This window comes from Cyprinodon variegatus, unplaced genomic scaffold, assembly GCF_000732505.1.
Source record: "Cyprinodon variegatus isolate N-32 unplaced genomic scaffold, C_variegatus-1.0 Scaffold1186, whole genome shotgun sequence".
Classification (NCBI taxonomy): Eukaryota; Metazoa; Chordata; class Actinopteri; order Cyprinodontiformes; family Cyprinodontidae; genus Cyprinodon; species Cyprinodon variegatus.
In genome coordinates this window covers 44,885-65,688 of record NW_015151639.1, presented here as the reverse complement: position 1 = coordinate 65,688, position 20,804 = coordinate 44,885, and the positions used below count along the sequence as shown (strand labels likewise).

The window sequence follows — 20,804 nt, the reverse complement described above, 5'->3', positions numbered from 1 at the left end:
GAATTATCATATTTATGTAGATATGTGTTACTAATAGTGATTATGTTCGTCATGTGGGTAGAAAATCAACCGTTCTTACATTGCGCATTCTCACATATTTCTCAGACATTTCATCACACGTTTAATCTGCCCCTGTCTCAGATTTGCCACTGAACCTGTAGTCGAGGCAGCGAGGTGGGGGGACAATAACGGATGAGATTATGAAGCATGTCTGTTAAAGCATGTCTGTTTGATCATCATTCTGTTTAGGTGAAGTTCTCTACTTGGTCTCTTCAGTTCCTGACAGCAGATATATAACCTAATCTCTTTCCCGAACCCTTTTCTTAGGCATGAATGGGGTGGAAATGTGATGGCATTAAGTCGATTTACTCCTTGGTTTGCAGTTTCAGCCTTAATGCCTCCTGGCTCTTCTTCAGCGCACTCGCTCCATTTAGATTTCAAAAATATAACTGTTATGTTAAGGCTTTCCTATTTATTTTTTCATTTATCCATCATTTGAAGTTCATGCATATATTTACACCACAAATAATGCTTGTTTATTTGCAGAACCATCTATCTGCAAATACCGTCGCTGATACTGGAATAAGGAATGCAACTTGTGTATTATATTGGAAGAGATAATTTATCAGTGACAAAGACCACCATCTCAGTCTGGAAGAGATTCCCTGTGAATAGTCTGACATCGTTTTTTGAATTTCCGATTTTACTCATCTAAATCTTAAATTAGTGCCTTCAGTAAAGCATTGACAAGCAAAGAGAAGGAATTTTATTGTGTCTTTGTGATCATCTAAAGATGTCTAAAACCTGTCGGAGAATACCTGTCATTGATACCATGAAGTCTGTTTGGGAGAAATCTCATCTACAAAAGACAGAAATTAAAAAGAAAACTTTGGGTGACTTAGACTTAGGTTAGTTATAATGTATAAAAAAATGTAATATTTCACATAAAACTTACTTACTTTTTACTTCTGATGTAAAAATACATCAGAAGTGTATTAATTATTTTCAGGAATGAAAATGAAAATAACATATGATTTTGTTTTATGTCAACATTTTGGAGGATCATGCACTTTATACTTTAACTATCTACAGTGAACCTAAAACTGATGTTAGATATTAGTTTATTTCTCAATATTTTAAATAAAAAAGGCATTTGTGCTGCAACTTTGCCAAGATTAAACATTGCATGAAGAGCAGATAAACTTACTTAATTGTGGAATTTTTTTTTTTTTAATTTTTGTGTTTTAAGAACAAATTAATGTTTTATTTCTCACAATATAAAAACAATTGTAGCATGTCACCTAATGGCAAAAAAAACTACAAGTGACTTAGCTTTTACAATTAGTATTAGTTTATCATACATTTAACAAGAGTCTTCCATATAATTCATTTTGCAAAAATGATACATGTAAATAAATCAGATATTCATTTACTGCCAGATCGGGCTGTTTTTTTTTTTTTATTATTCCTTTATCTGAACAACCATACATTTATGATCGACCTGCTTATGCCTAATGATTAATTAATGCAAGTTAAGTTGTTTTTTAAATACATTTTTATTCAGCTTTTGTTTGACAATATATTGACAACAGGGCAGTATAGTGTATTTGGAATAGGGGATACATTTCTTTTAAGGAAACACAAAATACATATTTTGGGTTTGGGAAACACAAAATATGTATTTTGTGTTTCCCAAACCATTTCTTAAGATAATCCATCTACAATTCAACTAAAATTGTCTAAACAGGAATTCAAGTTTTGTATATGTTAAATAACTGCCATCTTATAACAATGACTATTAGGAATCTATAAGAATTTAGATATAATTTTAAAAAGAAACAAAGAATTTAAACTTTTCAGTAATTTTTTTTATTCTGTATGCCCACTTTTATGCCCAAGTAATATACACTTATATGCCTAAGTAATATACATTAAATGCTGGTATATTATGACTTACTTTTAGTTTCTTAAAAAAGAAGAACCCTAAGTGGAAAATAGGTCGTTCCTGACCATTTTATAATATTAAGTCTAAGCCAAAATAAATCCTTAAACTGAGTAGGTTGATCCCGGTCTTCATAAGGAAAAGGGCTTGCAGTTATCTTTGGGAATTTTCCAAACAGATTTTTCTGCAACTTGTGGTCATATTCGATCAATAGGAACTCATTGAGAAGTTCATTATTTCAGCATTTTTAATTTATTGCATTAAAAAAATATATTAATAATGCACATTGTTTTAGATTTTTTCTGTGAGGTTATTACGATTTGCCACCGAAAGCTTTCAAATACATATAAAAAAAAAAAAAAGGGATTTAATTGAACCAATAGGGGGGAAAAAAACATTTTTATAGAGAAAGGGGGAACAAATTAAAACTGTAAAGGTCTTTTTTTTTAAAGGTATTCTTAATGTGACAAAGCTACACTGAAACACATCTATTTGATAAAGTAGTAGTATGTAGATTTATTTTTGGATATGTTATAAATTGTGCGATTAATTTTATATTATTTTGATAAATTAATTAAAAAAATGTACCAGAAAGAAATGTTATTAAAACAATGCTTTTACATGATGTGAAAAATCAAACATCTCCATAGATTGTCTGGCTAGAGCTTTACAAAAGATATCTCAGTGATGGAAATAAGTGTCCAGCTTTTAGAAAAAGAAGTCAGTAAGGCAGTTTTAATGGTGCAAGTAGCTCTAGACTACACATGGCAATGTTAAATCTCATTCAGCCTGAGGAGACTGACTCCCAGCAGCACTGAGCTCAGTGGGGGGTTGTAAACATTTACACTAAGAGCCTGTCCAGTGCACATGGTTGCTGCTTGCCAGCCACCTCGGTATCGAATGTTGTGTGGCATATTTTGTCGTTCAGGCCTGTCCCGAAATTGTAGGAATCACACCATCAATTTATGAAGGAGCCATCCAAATGTGACAACAGGCTTATGCTAAATGGAGAAAATAGAGCTAAACATTGTTAAAACACCCCTAGACCCACATGGTAGAGAGCGCTTGACGGCGAGCTGCTATGCTCCCCGCTGTGAACTGGGAAAGTGATGTTGGTGGGCTTCCTTCTCCATGAGGGCCGCATCGTTCTTGGGCCACGATATGAAGCCTTTTTGAAGTCTGTTTCCTGCCGCAGCGTGCCAACATTTATGTTTCCACAAAAGAAAAAAAAAAATGCTCAATCAAATGAGCACACTATATCATGCCTCCTTTTCCTGAATGCTCAGATAATTCTAACAGCATTAATGTACGAGTTATGCACTAATTATATAAAAAGGGTCCGTTTTCTGTTTCAGGTGAGATGTCAATTTTTTCAGGCAATTTTAATTGACAAGTTAAAAGAAAACATCTGTTTATGTATTAATATATTTGTATATTACTTCAATTTTATGATAAAAAAAAAGAATTCAATTTATTGGGGATCATTCCTTTATTGTTTCAAAACTCTATCCTTTACAATACAGTCAGTTTTTGTTACATGTGATTTTATGGGTAATATACAATGTCTCCCGATAATGAAACACAGTCACAATGTTTTCCTTTCTACATAGCCATAATCTATGATAATGAGAAGTTTGTGCTGAGTATTTACTTAGTTCTGACAGCTCAATTAACTTCCCTTTTCAAATTAACAAAAGCATTGTTTTTCAAAGTGCATTTCAAGGATTGCAAAGATGACTGCTTTCCTTCAGTCAGTCGCGCAGTCATAATATACATGTCAGTATTGACAGAAAGCCATACTGATTGTGAGTAACATACAGCATTAACTACATTTCCAACTACAACATTTATCTGTTAGGTAAATCAAAGAAAATATTTCAATACACATGCCATGAACATTCCTCCATTAACATTAATAATGAATGTATATTTTTATTTAATTATGCTGATAATGACAGTATTTTCCACAAGAGGACTAATGCTGATAATGAGAACTAATATTTAGCATCCAAATTTTGTTCAATTTCACACACAAGTCAGAGGGCATAATGCCACAGTGTACAGGGCTATGCCCCAATTAGGTTATTAGCATTTGGTCCACCAAAAAAATAAAATCTGGACTTAAAATAACAAAAACATGATAGAATATGAGATTCTGAACTTAAACACACACAAAAAAATGATGTTGCAAGATGATCTTCAAATTGTCTTTAGATGTTAAAGTTATCAATTAAGACATTTCTGTTCAAAACCTAAAATAAATATACATTTTAGCTCATTACTTGGCTATTAGACTTTTCTGTTCCATGGAACGGCTTTCACTCTGTAGAACTTGGTACCTAAAGGAACCTTGAACCTGTTTTGGGCCTGCAGGAGAAAAACACAGAGAGTTTGAGAAATAGTTTCCAGGATTTTAATAACAAAACAATCATGTCTCAAGTTATGATCAAACAAATTAGAAGCGCAGAGGAATTGGCTGGTGACAAAAATGGGCTAAATATGTGCTTTTTCTGGCCCTGACGAGTGATCGGTCTATTAGAAACATAAAAGTACAGTTTTTTCTTTTCTTCAAATCAGTGAAGGAGTATATACCAGTTATTTTTGGACAGAATCAACACTGTTCAGAATGGAAGTTGTAACTAAGTGAAGAAAATCTGGTTAACTCTTGTGAGAACAGCAAGGTGCTGATCAGAGAAATTACAAAAAGCATAATAAGCTTTCTAGAAAATAACTAAATTAAAGTATATTTTCTTACATAGATCATTTATTCAACTGAAAAGATACGATTTAAAACAAAACTTCAGCAAATGAGAAAATAAATCACACAGAGTAATGTTTGTGATGCTAACTAATCTTAAATCTGTACATTTTAATGAACGGCGTTGAGTAAGACTGGCAGAGTGTGACGTCATCTCTGCTCATGACATAATCACTATATGATCACAGCAAGCTTCTTAACTACCACATAAACATATTAAATTAACACAAAACTTTAGATAAAAAAAAATATTATTGGTTCTGAAAATTATCTTGTAGAGTGAAAAAGATCAGTCAGGACATTTCTTTAAAATTTCTGTGTCATAACTAGGTGAATGTTTTGTTTTAGTAGATTTTCACTTGCCCATAGAGAAAACTTTGAAACCCTGGCCTTAAAGATTTGTTTTTCAAACTAAAAACATGTCTTGATTAGTACATTTTAATCTAGCAAGAAATAAAAATTATTTTCTTATTTATTTTCTCTAAAATAAACATTGTTTGACCCGGACAAGAAATATGTTAAAAGTTCAAAGCACCTTTTTTGCCTGGCAATATTCCTTTTCCATCACCTTTCCAAGTACCCACGGCCGTCTTGAGGTCCCTGATGCTTAACATAGAAACAAATACTTAAGTTAAATAATAAACATGATGAGGGGACTAGTCACAAATGGTGCAATTTGTAGACTGTGATGCTTATCATGGCATATAGAGTTAAACATAGCAATTGTTTAGTTTTTCATTTGGATCTTTAGCTTATTATTCTAGTAAATGAAAGAATATTATCCACCAAAAACGACAGGGTTAAAAAGTGATTTAAGAAGTATTTAACAGGAACTGACCCGGTTTAAGGTCCAGCGCAGTGAGAGATTCTGAGTGCAGAAAGTAGAGGGTGGGACCAACAGTGAAGAGCACGTAGTTGTCATGCCTTTCATCAAGGATGATTAGAACCAAATCGCCGACCTGGAAACTGAAAGGCAGAAAAAGATGGACCATGAGACAAAGAGATGATATCCCAGAATTCAGCAAAGTGAAAACAACACTGTTATGGTAATTATACAATAATGTGTATAATTACAGTGAAAATAATCAGGGTGGGTTTTTGCTAATAATAAAACAGCTAAAAGTCATGGTGGTAAGGACGTGCTAATGCTATGGGATTTATTTTTTAGTATTTACTTACTCTCTGATGGCGATTTTGTCTGAATGGCGAGACGACATAGAGGACATGCTTTGAGACATCTGCAAAGAAACAGGTGAGACCAACAATTAACATCATGCATTAACTTCATAAAAGGGGAAACTTGGGATGTTTTTGTCAGAAGGTGTCAAAATGGGAGTTTGCCATTAAAGTGTATGATAATTACTTGTTCATTATTATTATTATTACTCTTAGGCCACCCTCAGAACACTAAAAACTTTAACAATGAAGTAACCATTTTAGCATAAATTATAAACATATCTTTATTATTTATTCATCCAATATGACTGGGAAAGGAAAGGTATAAAGTATAGAGATTTTAGGTGCTTTATTCTTTGAGACTACTGCCACCTAGTGGAAAAGTTAGGTTCCGTCCTGGATAGGCATTTATCATGTAACATCAAAGGTGGACTAGTTAAAAAGCAATTCATTTTCAGGTATTTATCTTCTTGACACTGAAACAAGAAATAATTATGGAAATATGTTATATGTTTCTATTTTATTTTCAATTTACATACATCACCACACCTGGAAAAATATGTCATATGTTTTATCATTGTGTAGGAACCTTATGATAAATCAACTAACCAGTCGTTGGCTGAGGCGCTTATTTTCTTCTTCCTTCATGTGCAAAGTCTGCAACACATAAATGAAACATATGGAAAATGAAGACAAAAAACAAAAAAAAAGCTTCCAATTAAAGTAATGCATATCTACCCTCTCAAGCAACATTATCCGCTGCTTCTCTTCAGACATCATGGTGTCACTAGGAGCAAAAACAGCAGAGGTTAACTGAATCAATAACAGGAGGAAAATCAAGACATATGCATGTTTCGTTTTCATGGGCCTTCTTGGCGGAATAAAGAGGAAACAATAAACATTTTCTCTCTGATCTTATCCTACCTTGTCTACTGTCAAATGTGTCTCTATCCATCCACAGCTGGCTGGTTTCTGCTTGAAATCCTTCTTTAACAACGTTTTTATGAAACTTAAACTTGAAGTAAACACAGCTTCTTTCAGTCCTCAACTATGAGGGGAATACAAGACCACTGGCCACTAAAATAAAAAAGTCTTACCTTTTTATGTAAAGCAAACCAAATTTCAAAGCTGAAATAAGCCCAGTAAAGGTTAATGTGGTTAAAAATAGAAAAAAAAAAATCAGCTGGATTGTTAGTCCAATGACCCTTTGCCGCTATCAGAGACAATGCATCGCCAGTGTGTATGAATTAGATGCCTGGTGTCTAAGCAATGTCAGAGGAAACCTTCTCATATTTCAAACTGTTTTATTAAAAGTTAACTCACTCAGCAGCGACCAAGCTTGCTTCTACTGCTGAATCGACATGTTCATCATCTCTGAATGTTGCTACAGGGGCTAGTCGGTCCATTTCTGCAGGCGTCTCTGGTGAACAGGCCCCTGCAATAGGCAGAGCTCTTCCTGCTGCTCCAGCCTCTGAGAGGTCTTGGGCAGAGTTGGACGGGAAGAAGGCTGAAGAGACCAGTGCAGAGTTGCGCAGGCGGTTGAGCTCTTCCTCCAGTTGTTTTTTCTCCTGCATCATACTTGCTCGGTCCTCAGACAGCGTCTCTATCAGAGCTGCAACAGAGAAACAAAGATGAAAAACTGACAGGCCTATGAGGACCATATATTAAAACTAGAGGAGCAGAGTAAAAGATATTAGCTTTAATGTTAGTTCTACAATTGTTAATAAATCATTTAGTTGTATGTCAACAATGCGTATTCAGATGAGAAGCATTCAGGGTAGTTTTCTTAAACACAATGTCTACACAGGTTCTAAACCCAAAGGCTTACCTTTGTCCTTTTCTTGCTGCTGGGTAACTTTTCGTAACTTCTCTGTGAGGTCGTTGATGATCTGCTCCTTCTTCAACTTTTCTCTTGTTAGAACGGTGTTGAAGTTTGTCTTGTAATAAATAAATAAAAAAGATATCCAAATTATTATTTTTAAGCAGAATACACAAAATGTGAAAACATTAAAGTTTTTTCTTAAAAAAAATGTAATAGCTTCTCAAAATCATCCCAGCAACAAGACTTGAAGTCCCACCTGCTGCTCTGCGATTAGTGATGTTTTCAGGTTCTGAATCTCTTCCTTTTTTTGCTTCTCCAACAGCTCAATCTGGGACTGCAGGGATGCCCTCTCCTGCTGCAGGCGCTCCTGTAAGGCTGAGTCTAGAGACAGAGGTGCTGCAGCACCTGCACGGTCCTCAGCATGCAGCGGCATCCCTTCCTCACTGAAAAACACAGTTTCCAGGTAAAACCTTTGCACGTCAATCAGGGTAAATGCATAAAACACAGCTAATTTGCAGTTTACTTGATTTCCCTTAAAAGATGAAGTATTACTTAACAGAAAATAGCCAAAGTTAACAGGCAGGTTAAAAGTTTTTTTTAATTAACCAAGAAAAGAAAAAACAAACTTAATGAGCTACCAGAGAAAGTACCAGTGAGAGGAGTCGACAATATTATTATTAATTAATTAATATTATTGAGTACTGCCTGTCAGCTGACTTAAAGGAGGTAAGGTTCGCTTTTACTTGCTTTAAAAAAGGGTGATTTTGTGTTTTTAATTTCTATTAATAAAAAAAATATAAGTTATATAAAAATAGCTTAATTATGAGCAGCATGTCAGATGGGGAACCTCTGGTTTGTTAGGGAGTCCCATGACTTGTCTTGATAGCTATTCTGTTCCCTGTTTTACTCTAAAAAGTGGAATAATGAGAAACGTCTAATATTCAGTTTAATAAGCATTTAATAACTACTAACAAAGGTATCAATGATGTGGTATTTCTGAAATGCAACATGAATATCTTTTGATCTTCTGTTTTAAAGAGAAGCTATAGAAAGATTAATTTTCATAGTTTTTTTTACTCTAGACATAGATATGTTTTGAACTCAGGATAATACACATATCAGGCCAAGCCTGTTATAAAGAGTTGGATTTTTTGTTTTGGATCATTAATATCCAGCTTTTACCTTTCAGAAAGCTTCTTCTCATGAAGCTCATTCTCAAGTTGCCTATTTTTTTCCAGAAGTCTCTTCTCCATCTCCTCCTTCTGCTGCTCTAACTCTTTAAAGGCCTCCATTGATACAACATTCGAGGCTTCCTCCTTCTGAGCTGCACGTCTTTCCTGTTCGAGGTTTTTAGAGAGCAGATCATTTTCTGCCTGCAAATTTTTGATAACAGTCCTCAACTCCTGCTCAAGCTCCTGGAAACTCCTGAACTGCTTTTCTTTGTCTTCGCTCAGGGCAGCAAGCTCCTCTCTAAGCGTCTCCTGTTGCTGTTCGTGATATTTATTAAGATCCTGGGAGTGCTGCTGTAGGGCGGAGATTTTGCCGTGCAACATAAGAGCCTCTTCCTCATGTCTGTCCACCAGCTCTGAGATGCAGTGGTCCTTTTCAATCCTCATCAGAGTCCTCAGCTCTGCTAGGTCCACTTCATACTCCTCGTTTTTAGCTTCAAGCTTCCTCTTGAGATCTGTCAGCTCATCTCTAAGCACTTTGGTCTCAGCCTCCACTTGGTTTTTTACAGCTTCTGCCTGTTGCATCTTGGCTTCTTCGAATAAGATCCTCACCTCCTCTGTCTCAGACTCTTTGAGGGCCAGCTCTACCTCTAGTCGACAACGGAGTTCTGCAAGCTCCGTCAGCCGAGCTTCCATTTCTTTGATCTGACTGTCCTTGTCTTTAATGGCGCTAGCGTGGTGATCAGCTGCCTCGGTTAATTTTGTACTATTTTCCTCAGTGAGATGTTCCAGCGCTTCCTTATTATTTTTATTCAGGCTATCTAGCTCTTTTTTGTGCTCCTGCACCAGTTTATCCTCCAACTCTTTTAAATGGCACTGAGACACAGCTTCTAACTCCTGTCTGATTTTCTGCTGACTCCGTTCAATCTCAAAATGCAGGTTTTCAAGCTGAGTCGCCAGAGAATCTTTTGAAGTCGAAAGCGTCTTGATTTCTTCGGTTTGATCGCAGTGGAGCTGTTCAAGATTTTTTATCTTATCAGCAAAGTTTCTCTCTTTTTCAATCCATCGCTCCCTCTCGCTTTCCAGCTGTGTAAGTTCTTTCTCTTTGCGCTCCATAAGGCCCTCCAGCTCCAGCATCGCACGTTGGACATCTCGCACAATATTCTGATTTACTTGGTTTTCTTGGGTCAGCTCCTGAACCTGCTTCTCCAGCTGCTGCCGAACGAGGAGAAGCTCCTGTTTATGCTGCTCGTTTGACTCGATTTTGTGACTCTGGCTAATTTGTTCAACAGTGCTGCGCACTTCTGCGGCCATGCTGCACAGTGCCAACCCAAAATCCTGCTGTTCTTTTAAGACTGAACTTCTTAAGTAAAGGAGGTCATCCTTTACACGTCTTAGGTTGGAGTGGGACTCCTCTGCAGTGCATCTGTACTGTTCAAGAGCATTTTTCAGGCTAGCAATCCTTGAGTTCTCCTTCTCCAGCGTAGTGGTGTCCTGCATTCGCTTGTTGTCAATGGCGTTAATAACTGAGGAGTACAGCGACTCTACCATCATTTCAGGGCTAGTGGGGTCACTGATGGGATTAGGGGAGGTCATATTCTCTTCGATCACAAACTCGTTGACAGCAGACATAAAATCGGATTCAGGGCTTTCAGCAAGAGAATCCAAGTCCAGGGATCCCTGCTGCAGGACAGGATCCATGTTTGGATGGCCTATGGTTTCAAAATCAAATGTTTGTGCATCAATGCTGTCTGGGGAGAGATCCTCTAAAGGAGCTGGCACGGGTACATGGAGGGGCTGGCAGCCTGGTCCCTGAAGGCTAAGTGAGAGAGGTGTTTTGGAGGGCACTGGAGTTGTGGTCCCAGGCCTGCTCTCAGCCTGTGGAGTTTGTGCCGTTGATCTTTGAGTGCTCTGACTACAGGATGCCTGGGAAAACAATAGATGGAGTTAATTCAATCTTTTTACAACCAGAGAATGCAAAATACTGATGTCCCAAAAAGGTAGCAGTGAACAGCCTTCAGCTGTCAGTATCAGTGAAGTAAAAGGAATGTAGCTCTGTAAGAAGCAAGAAAGATCTAAAAGTAAACTGTATATGATACACATTTGTTTTGTTTTTTTCCAGTGGTGAGAGAGCAAAACACACCAAGACTTTCGGCAGATAAGAGAATAAATTCATTACAACAGAAATATGATTTATGCGTTCAAGTTTTCAACCTTTCTGTAACAAGCTTCTGTAACAATTATGGATTTAGAAAAGCTGACATCCTTTGGAAATCTTAGAGTAGAGGTAAGATTGTACACATCTCCCAGGAATACCCATGGTCACTCCTGTGTCTGTAAAGTTAGCTGCTCTTATGTCTAACTCAAGTTATTAAAAGATGCTTGAAAATTCTAATATAATCATCTGGTTAAAATCTGCTCTCCCATTTATATGGAGCCATGTTGCATCTGCTAATAAAACGAATAATAAGTGCTTAGGAAGACCAAAAAAAAAGGAAAGACAAAACATGAATGCAGATCAGAGGTCATAGCTGTCAAAAAAGAATTTCTGACGGATGTATTTCTGGTTTGAATTTTAAAACTGGCATTACCCTTTGTTCACTCAATAGATCAGTGATAGTTCGAGACATTTCGTCGACACTCTGCGCGGCTTGGACCAGCTTATGAAGTGTTTCTACATGGCGATTTAAGGGCTCAAAGTCACACATGGCAGGAATCCTACAGAACAAAAAAAAATAAATTAACAGACCAAAAAAGTAATTTTATAAATTATAACTCATGGTTAAAACTCCTGTCACATTTAGGTGTACATTAATCACAGTTTGGTGCTTGATGACAGCGACTTACATTAGGAAAGGCTGCACCTCAACAGGACAACACGATTTCAAGTACTGCAGGTCATCAAGTGAGATGTCTGGAAGTTCATCATCAAACCTTCTGGGTTTACGCGTCTGTAACAAAGAAGCCGTAGTTTGGATAATTATTCAGAGAAAACAAAAAAATACGCCTTAAAACACAATAAATGGTGATGAGAGACAAAAACATATTTCCCTCGAAACCTACACAAAACGAAGTTGGAGGCCAAGAATCAAGTCCTCTAAACAATCGATTTCGGAGAAAAGACTTCCCTTAAAAGCGGAAAAAGGAGCAGTGAAGAGTTAATATTACTTCATAGGTCCATTAGATCCTAGGATTAATATTACCTGATGGTTTATAAAGGTACTTACTGAAGAGTTTTCCAAAGGATTCTCTTTTGAACTTTTCCGCCTCATACATTCGTTTCCCATCCTTAACAAGGGCGTCCGCCCACTGACAAAATTGAGAAAACAAATGTACATATTTACAAAGATATGTAAAAACAAAAGAAAAACTTTACAAACATAAACCACTCTTACAATTTTTTACAAGGTCAGCAAAAAATGGGTTCCTATTAACAGGTTTTGTTAAACTAAAAAAGTGGGACATGTTTAACAAAAGGCTGATTTATATTTATGCAACAAATGTAAAAACTGAAATTAATAAAAAACAGAACAAACAAACAAAAAAAAAACAATACATTAACAGATCAGTTTGATAATAGCAAAAAGGACCAACAGACAGTAATAGAAAAGGCTGTAATGGCAATAAGCACTGACCTCTCTGTAGTGTTGCAGAAACATCTTCCTCCTGACAACTTCCACAACCGCCAAGCAGTACATCTGGGGCACAGTGCTGAGGGCATCCACCACCCTCACTCTCTCTATTAACTCAGTCAGAAGTCGCAGAAGAGCCTGAAGCTTTTCCCCGTCCTGATCTGCGTGGAGCATCACGTAGCAGCACCATCTACAACCCAAACCAAGGTCTGAGTTAACTTTCAATATGGATATAGTTAATATTGCTCCTTTATAAACACATATTATAAACACAAACTTTTTTCCCCTGTGCTGAAAGATCATTCAATCATTTGATTCAATTGTGGAGTTTCTTAAATCCAGAACTGGTCAAAGTTATAAATAAAGGCTCAAATACACGTCAATTATTGCTTTGCAGTTTCACCTAAACCCTATACTTTTTCTAGTTATCAGATCAGAAAATTTGTTTTGATGTACGACTGGAATCATTGTTGGAGCAAACAAATTTGTCCAACTACCTAATTAATAACTTGGAAAAGATTTGGGAGTTGAGTTATGCTGTGGAGCCGTTTCACTATCAGAGGTAGTCTGTTATCGATCAACAAGGAAAGAAGAATGAGGAAGGACAACCTTCCCTTCAATCACCAGCTAAACACTTAAAGCAGGGACACATCAGGGTTTCCAACGGGAAAAGGATCCTAAACAGATTTTCAGAGATTTGGAACAAATAAGTCAGGCTGGCATTAGGTTTGGGGAATGGCTCTGACCTGAAACAACTTAAAAATGTATGGATTCTCTTTAAAAGCCAAATTCTTGCCAAAAATGCAACCATTTTCAATTATCTGTACGAACCCTACTGAGGTTCCTTGCTAATCTCAACAGAAATTGTAGTTCGTCATCTGATCAAACACTAGGAACGGTGTAAGTTTATACTTAAGTCTGTGTTCATGATTTTGACCATACAGAGATCAAAGAAAATCCAAAATAAATTCAAATTTTTGCACCCAATTCCTAGTTTTCCATTTTCCATTATACATGATGATTTCACCCTAGAAAAAAAGTCTCAAATACATCATTAAAAGATCTAAATTTATGAAATGCACAGAGGGTGACCATGAATACACTGCAAAATACGGAGATCTAAATATATCTTTTTTTTTTAAGTGCATTTATCCATGAATTGAAGAGGTAAGTGAGACACTTTACCAATGAAACAAGACCATTTACATTTAAAATAAGAAAAAACAATTGCATTGTCTTATTTCAAGCGCATATTATCTAATTATCTTATTGTAAGAGTAAAAACACTAATTTCATTGACAGATCTTTTTATTTACCTCCTCAAATGAAGGCTGAATACACTGATCTGAAAAATTTGCACTTATTTCTATATTGTTTTTGCAGTGATAAACTGATCACCTGAACTGTGTCAAAAAATATCATGAAGAGAAAAAAAAATCAGCTTTACTTGAGTCTGACTTGAAGGTTGTTTGCCAGCTCTTGTTTGGCCGTGGTGCACTTCTTCTTAATGTCTAGCAGCTTCCTGTGGTTGTTCAGCATAATCATCAGCTGGTTTGTGTGACTCAGACACAAGTCAGGCAAAACGGATGTATCTTTCAGGTTCTCAGCTCGCTTCTGATTGGCCAAAAAACCCTGAAAGCAAAAGCAGGAAAGCACAGTTGAGGAAAATAGCTTAATATATATATATATATATATATATATATATATATATATATAAATCATTCATAAGTCTTTTTGCAAATACCTGAGCAAGTTCTTTTTGCTCATTCACCAGCTTCTTACAGCTTGCAATCATTTGGTCTAGAGCATACAACCTGTCTTCAAGCCCTTTGATGGATTTCATGTTCTGATTATCTAGCTTTGCAATTGTATCCCGGCAATCTGCCAGGAAAGGCTGGATAATCCGAGGGTCAAGCTGAAACAAGCAACACAGCTATAAATCCATGTCTTCCATTGAGGTTAGAGTAAGTAATGTCGGTACACTAAATGCTCACCCTGTTGATGGAGTCAAAGCATTTCCTCACCACCGATTCCACGTCATTAGGTCTGTCTTGCACGTTGATCCAGTCCAATAGTGTCACGTTGAAAGAAGACTGGCAGGGGAGTTCAGGAGTGTTATCGTCTAAAAGTGCTGCTGTCAATCCACCGCTCTCAGTCATTTTGTTAGTCTCCTGGTCTCCCTCTGGCTCACATGGGGCGTTCCCGGTTGCAAACGAGGGTGGCGATGATTTAGAGGATGTCAGGGCTTGAGTAGCACAGAGGACGGAGTCTGTGGATTTTTCCTCTTCGGTCTCATCTGAATCTTTCTCTGGAGTTGAACTGGACTTCTCGATGCTCTCTCTGTAACTGTGTCTCGTCAAACATTCCAGCAGAGGTATCCTGGCCATTACAGAAACCGAGGTCCCTAACCTGCACACATGAGGAAGTGTTAACTGAAACACACGTTTATTAACCATAATTTTTCTTCTTTAAGTTGTAAACCATAAATGTTGAGTCAGTTACTAAAAATTAAAAGCAGGTGTTTTGCTAGAAGTATGACAAAAAAAACCACAATAATTATATATTTTTTAAAATTAATTTCCTCAGTTAAGTGAATAATTGATTGATTGATTGTCTTTATTGATCTCACAGTGGAGAAATGCTCAAATAGTCAATAAGAAGAAGGTTCCAAAGGAAGAAAAAAAGTGCATGGGATATATACAGTACATACAGTGCTTCCACATATGCCAGGTATCCGCGTATTTGACACCTTTGCACTTACTTTGAAAGTTTAATTTTAATTTCTTCTAAGTCCTGTTGGTAATTTGTGTATGCAGTGTTGAACTTCATGAGCAACTTCTGATAGGACAGGGTGCAGTCCTCCAGATTAGCCATGATGGCTGCCCAGCCTTGATGTTGGAGATGCTCATCATGAACCAAACGTTCACAGAAGGAGCAAAGTTTTTTGGCAACTTCGAACATTTCCTAGAGAGATTGAAAAGGAAGGAAAATCAGGGTAAAATGAAATAGTAAAACATTATTTTACATCCCCAGACATGTACAAACCAAAGACACATACTGGCCATAATTCTTATTCAAAAAAGATTTTAAATAATAACACTGTGTACATGGATAAAGTTGAAATGAAAAAGCAGTAGAAGCAGTAGAGCCCTTTTTAATTATCTTTTTTTTTGTTAACACACCTGTCTGTAACTAAAGCACTGGCTTTAGGGTCACTAAAGACAGTGACCCAGTTGCTTAGTGCCGTGCATCAACTCGTGTGCAGCCTTTTGCAGACGCTCCCGTTTATTTCTTCATAAAGAATTTCCCAAAGGCATTAATAAAGCAAATCTGATTCTGATTGATGCAGGGCTCATATAGCGTGGTAGATTATAACTACATTTCCATCAGCATCCGGCTTCTGTAGGACTATAAAATAGGCCATAATATCTAAGCAACAATTTCTTAATAAAAGCTCATTTTACCATTAAAACAGCAACACCATTCCAAAGAAGTCAAGAACCTAATGATAGCCAGCTTTCAAAAATCCTCTCTTAGCCTTCAGGGACCAGGAAGAGAGAACATTTCATAACAATATTATTTCAGAGCTTTTTAATGTGACTCTGTGCATGAAGTCAAACTTTCTGGAGGCTCGTGAATATAACAAGTGCTGGCAAAATAAATAAAATATTAAAACCGTTAGCATGTTTGTGTATGGAAAATCCTGTGTGTCACTTTGTTTCATGTAGCACATGTATGCTTAAAGGCAGGGTGGGAAAATGTCTATATTTTTAACATTTTACAATCAACGGACCAACTGGGACAGAAACTTCTAGGATTTATGACTGCCCCCAAATGGGCTACTGGAAAATAGCTTCATCAACCAAAAATTTAAGTATTTAAAATGAGATAAATTAAAATATGCCATTTTAAGTAGTTCAGGTTACCATTAGCTGAAGTGATTTCTAGCCTTTGGCAGACCAACCCTAATGAATTCAAGCCATCTGGGTAAAATGGCATGAGATTAAAAAATGTTAAAATCCCTCATTTATAGAATAATTTTCTTGTCTGATACAATGTTTTAATCCAACAAATCAAGTCTCTTTAACTGAAAATGTCCTTTTTATAAAAAAAATAAGTAAATAAACCGTAGAACAGATGTACTTCACTGTTGAATCTCTATATATTGTTTAAAAATGAATAGTTACTTTTAAATAAGTTTAAAAAAAAACAATAAAAGATTTAAGAAGACTGAAACCTACCAGAGCAAGTTGTGTTCGTGAGGCAACGGTGTGAAAAACAGCTGGCATCAGTAATGACTCTTCCACCTTAACCTGAATCTCACTTTCAATTGAGAAGGTGGTTTTTGGGATTGTCGGATCACGGTCAGATAAGATCATCTCTTTGTTGAACAGAAATATGGGGTTGGTTTCCTTAAAAACAAAGTAGGACAGGTGTTTCAAAAGTCAAGTGTCACGCCTTTGAACATTTAAGGGAGAATATGCTTAAATAGTAGCTTGCATAAACTTACAGTGCCAGCACTGTAACTGCAGACCCGTCTGTCTGCAGCCATACATTCCCCTCCATTGACAACAAGGACCTGATGCTGAACTGCGACTTTATATTTGGCATAGATGGCATGTTTAAGCTCCAGTACACTGAAACAAAGACAGCAGTTATCTGGGTCAAAATAAGCAGGATGAAAAGAAAACAGTTTCGTAATATATTTTGCGGAATCCAAGCTTCTTACGTCTGGACAGCAAGATCGGTGTCAAATGTTAATGTGCTGCCATTGTTGACCTGGAACACATACAGCTTCATGGTGAATCTCCCAGAGTTCTTCAACCTTGCCTTTGTCGTTCATTAGTCATGCACCTCTGCCCTGTGAAATAAAAAAAATTAAAAAACATTAAACATTTTCTTTAACAAAGGAGTAATTTATGTCATTACCAACATGTGATCGAAACCCAGAATTAACCAACCCAGAGGCTACCAATGGTTGGCCACAGGTAGAATCTGGATTTGAAGCAGTACAAGCAACTGTTGTTTAAACAATCGACTAAATATCTACCATTTCGCAAAGAATGGGACTTAATTCATAACCTCTCTGTGATCTATGATATTGACAAACATCTGTAGAGATACCAAACAAATCAATAAACTAAAAGTTTGAAGAAGGACTTTAAAATATATTAATAATATAATCTCATTGCAATATTACTGTGTGCCAATTGGTTGTCTAAATGGAAAGCATACTTTACATATCTTGTATGTTGTAGAAGAAAAAGGAAACTGGCTTTATCTCTAGAGTTGATTCGTTGTAGGGGTTTTTTAACCGTTAAATGTTTTGTTTTAAGTTGTAGGGCTGTGCAATTATTTACATTTGTAATATAATCACAATTTCACAAAATGAAATTTTCAAATCGAAGAGGAACTCAATTTTTGTCACTATATTCACATCAAAAGTCAATAAAGTAAGGCATCAAATTTCTCACTCCAGCCCTTTAGGTGGGAGCAATAATGTTTAAAGTGGGTTTGCTACCACAGGGAGGGAAAAAAACAGTTAAAGCTAGCATGCAGGCATAAAAAAATAGAAGTGAGCAATTTTTTTTTACACAGAGTTATAGTTAGGCTTTGCAACAATGGACTCTGGACAAACCAGCCATCAGGGTCCTGAAAACACTGAAACATTTATATGCTTGTGGTTAGTGCAAATGAAAATAGAAATAAAATTGAAATATTGGTTCAAAATAATTCCATCAAGTTGGAATCTATTTTGACAAATAGTTATTTATCATTGGAATATTGAAAATCATCAGAAAACATAGGCATTTAGATCCCTGCTATTGAGTGACTCTTTATGGAAAGATGATGATTTAAATTTAGATTTTATCATTTGCATATATCTTTTGTATATGTATATCTGCAAAAAAAAGGTTGCATATTTTGTCATTTTAGTCAAGAGTCAACCAGGCCACAGGGCATCAGAGGAAGAATCATGGTTTTAAATAACAACCAAGAAAAAGAGCAACCTAATAATAAGGTTAGATACACTCCCACAAAATTATATTTGCAAAATTACAAAATAGGAATCGCTCAGTGTGATGTAGAAAGGAGCAACCTAGATCATGCACAACTTATGTCGTTCAAGGAAATATTGTGTTTTGTAAACTGAAGAACATTACAACCAGAGTATGGCAAGTTGATATGCATTTATTAAATGAAAAGATCCATTTGTAGATGGGGTTGGGTAAAAAAAAAAATCGATTTTGAATCGATTCCTTTACATTTTTGCAAAATCGATGTCTAGGGAATGAGATCGATTAGTTGTATAGTGACGTGCGTGACGTTCACATTTAAATGGGCAGGAAAGATGCACTCAAGCTTACTTCAAGCCAGACAGCTGCAAATATACCCAATAGGTTGACTGAGGACTTTTTCAATTTTCACTAACAAGTTTGCACTTATGTGACAGTTTTGGTCAGATCTCAAGTTTAAATTGTTTGCACTTTGTGTTTAATGTGACAGGAAAAATTAAAAGACATAAGTATTTTGAAACACAGTCTAACCACTTTCATTATTGTAAAAACCGATCGAATCGAAATTAATCGATTTAGAACTGGATTAATCAAAATCGAATCGATTAAGGACTTTGGCGAAAATACCCAGCCCTATTTGTAGATACATTTTGTGTAATCTATTCATTAAAAAATTTAATAAACAACTTCAAGGTTAAACCATTGCAGATTTATAAAAGGGCTGGTTTATTTCTGTGTCTTTAACTTCACTTCTGTCAAAAAATACTTTATCTAAATGTAAAATGATGCAACAACTCAAGCTAGAATTTCAGCCTAAAATAGAAAGCATGGTGCCTTTAATAAGCAGCTATGGATATCTATATAAATTGAACTTCACTTTAAGGGAAAATCATTTGTTTTGAAACGCATGTAATTGTTGCTTTCCTTCAAACTGCGTCAGCTGAGTCACGGTGAGATTGTGTTTAATTTTGGTTTACCGTCCAGCCCTTAAGATATCCCCAGTGGTTATAAAATGCTGGTCTCCTTAGAGACAAACTGACACTGTCAAAAAAACAAAACAAAACCTAAAACAAAGTTTTTGCTGAAAGTTATTAAGCCGACGGTGAGATTCAATATGCTGCCAGTAAAACAAATCCACAAATATGCCTTTATAACGACTTTATTAGAGGAAAAAAAGGTTTATAAACGATAGTTTGATTGTTTATCCTCTTTAGGTGATACCGTTACGCTGAGTTTCTATGGGCCTCTCACAGATTAAACGTACACTTGTGTAGATATGACTAATTACTCGGATTATTTTATTCGTTTTAATGTTTTATTCAGTTTGTCATGAAGATGTAGCCTCCAACAGCTGCCGCTAGCAGCTAGAAAGTCAAATATTCACTGCTTTCTATGCTAACTAGCTAACTGCGAACTGTAGCTAGTGCAAGTCAGTATTGCCTAATGTCGACTAATCTGATAAAAACTGTTAGACTGTCCTGAAACATTAAGGTCAATGCAAGAATTCAGTTATGGGAATACATACAAGGGAAACTTAATAAAACGAATTACTGCTTCTTACCTCACTTTGCTCGCATCTCTGTCTCGGTCTTCGCCAAGGCGAGGTGGCTAGCTAACGAGCTAGCACCAGAGCTAGCTGACTGACCCGTTAAAACTGGGCATACTTAGAGGTAGCCTGGCAAGCCACTTAGCTAATGTCAGCTTGATTAACCAAGACACCGACAGACAAACATCATTTGTTATACAGGTTGCCTAAATTCTTGCGAATTTGTAAAGGGTTAAGCTCTACGCCTGGTTAAATAACACAGAGACTCAACCAGCCGTTGTTTATCTGAAGTAGCTAACTAGCTAACAGCCTCTCTCACTGTAGGCTTGTTTTGTTGTCATCTGGTCGTGTGCAATCCGTGAATGATTCGCTCATGAAGGCGCACTGACAGGGAACCAGACTGCCAGAGAACGGCTCATCTTTTACTTTACACTACACATGATGACTTTCTTTGCATTTGCGTGCTTAAAATTGGAAAGCAGTGGATTTAATTAGTTGATCGACCTCAATGTTGTTCTTTTGATTGGGTTACATACATTTTTACTTATTTGAGAACTATAAAAACATGCGTTTAGTGTATTTTCCCTATACATCAAATATAAATAAAGTCATTATCACGTTTCATATTACATGGGTTCTATAGCTTTTATTGTCCCTAGGAATTCATGATATTATCAATATCATTCATATATCATGCAACCATTATTACTATTATTAGTAGTAGTAGTAATATCATTGTCAT

The 20,804-nt window shown here is 36.2% G+C and overlaps 1 protein-coding gene across 1 annotated transcript; it reads right to left on the bottom strand.

Annotated features, from left to right (window-relative positions):
• Positions 1–3,422: 3,422 nt before the first annotated feature.
• On the bottom strand, positions 3,423–20,408 carry rb1cc1 (RB1 inducible coiled-coil 1). The gene is made up of 23 exons (XM_015401125.1): positions 20,078–20,408; positions 17,229–17,360; positions 17,010–17,136; positions 16,741–16,911; positions 15,261–15,463; positions 14,494–14,908; positions 14,244–14,414; positions 13,947–14,131; positions 12,503–12,689; positions 12,095–12,176; positions 11,931–11,995; positions 11,715–11,818; positions 11,459–11,585; positions 8,881–10,793; positions 7,955–8,141; positions 7,705–7,813; positions 7,200–7,488; positions 6,615–6,663; positions 6,486–6,533; positions 5,880–5,938; positions 5,539–5,666; positions 5,236–5,306; positions 3,423–4,309 (listed from the first exon to the last, which is right to left on the bottom strand). The coding sequence occupies exons 2-23, from the start codon at positions 17,297–17,299 to the stop codon at positions 4,232–4,234; spliced, it is 4,839 nt and encodes a 1,612-aa protein (XP_015256611.1). The 5' UTR covers positions 17,300–17,360; positions 20,078–20,408; the 3' UTR covers positions 3,423–4,231.
• Positions 20,409–20,804: the final 396 nt, after the last annotated feature.

What these genes read in the sequence shown, in the direction of transcription:
- rb1cc1 (XM_015401125.1), bottom strand. Translation starts at nt 17,299, where the DNA reads ATGAAGCTGTATGTGTTCCAGGTCAACAATGGCAGCACATTAACATTT. An exon ending in CACGAACACAACTTGCTCTG is followed by an intron (nt 15,464 to 16,740) that starts GTAGGTTTCAGT and finishes CAATCTCTCTAG; the next exon opens with GAAATGTTCGAAGTTGCCAA. An exon ending in GCAAGCTTGGTCGCTGCTGA is followed by an intron (nt 6,664 to 7,199) that starts GTGAGTTAACTT and finishes TTTTGCTCCTAG; the next exon opens with TGACACCATGATGTCTGAAG.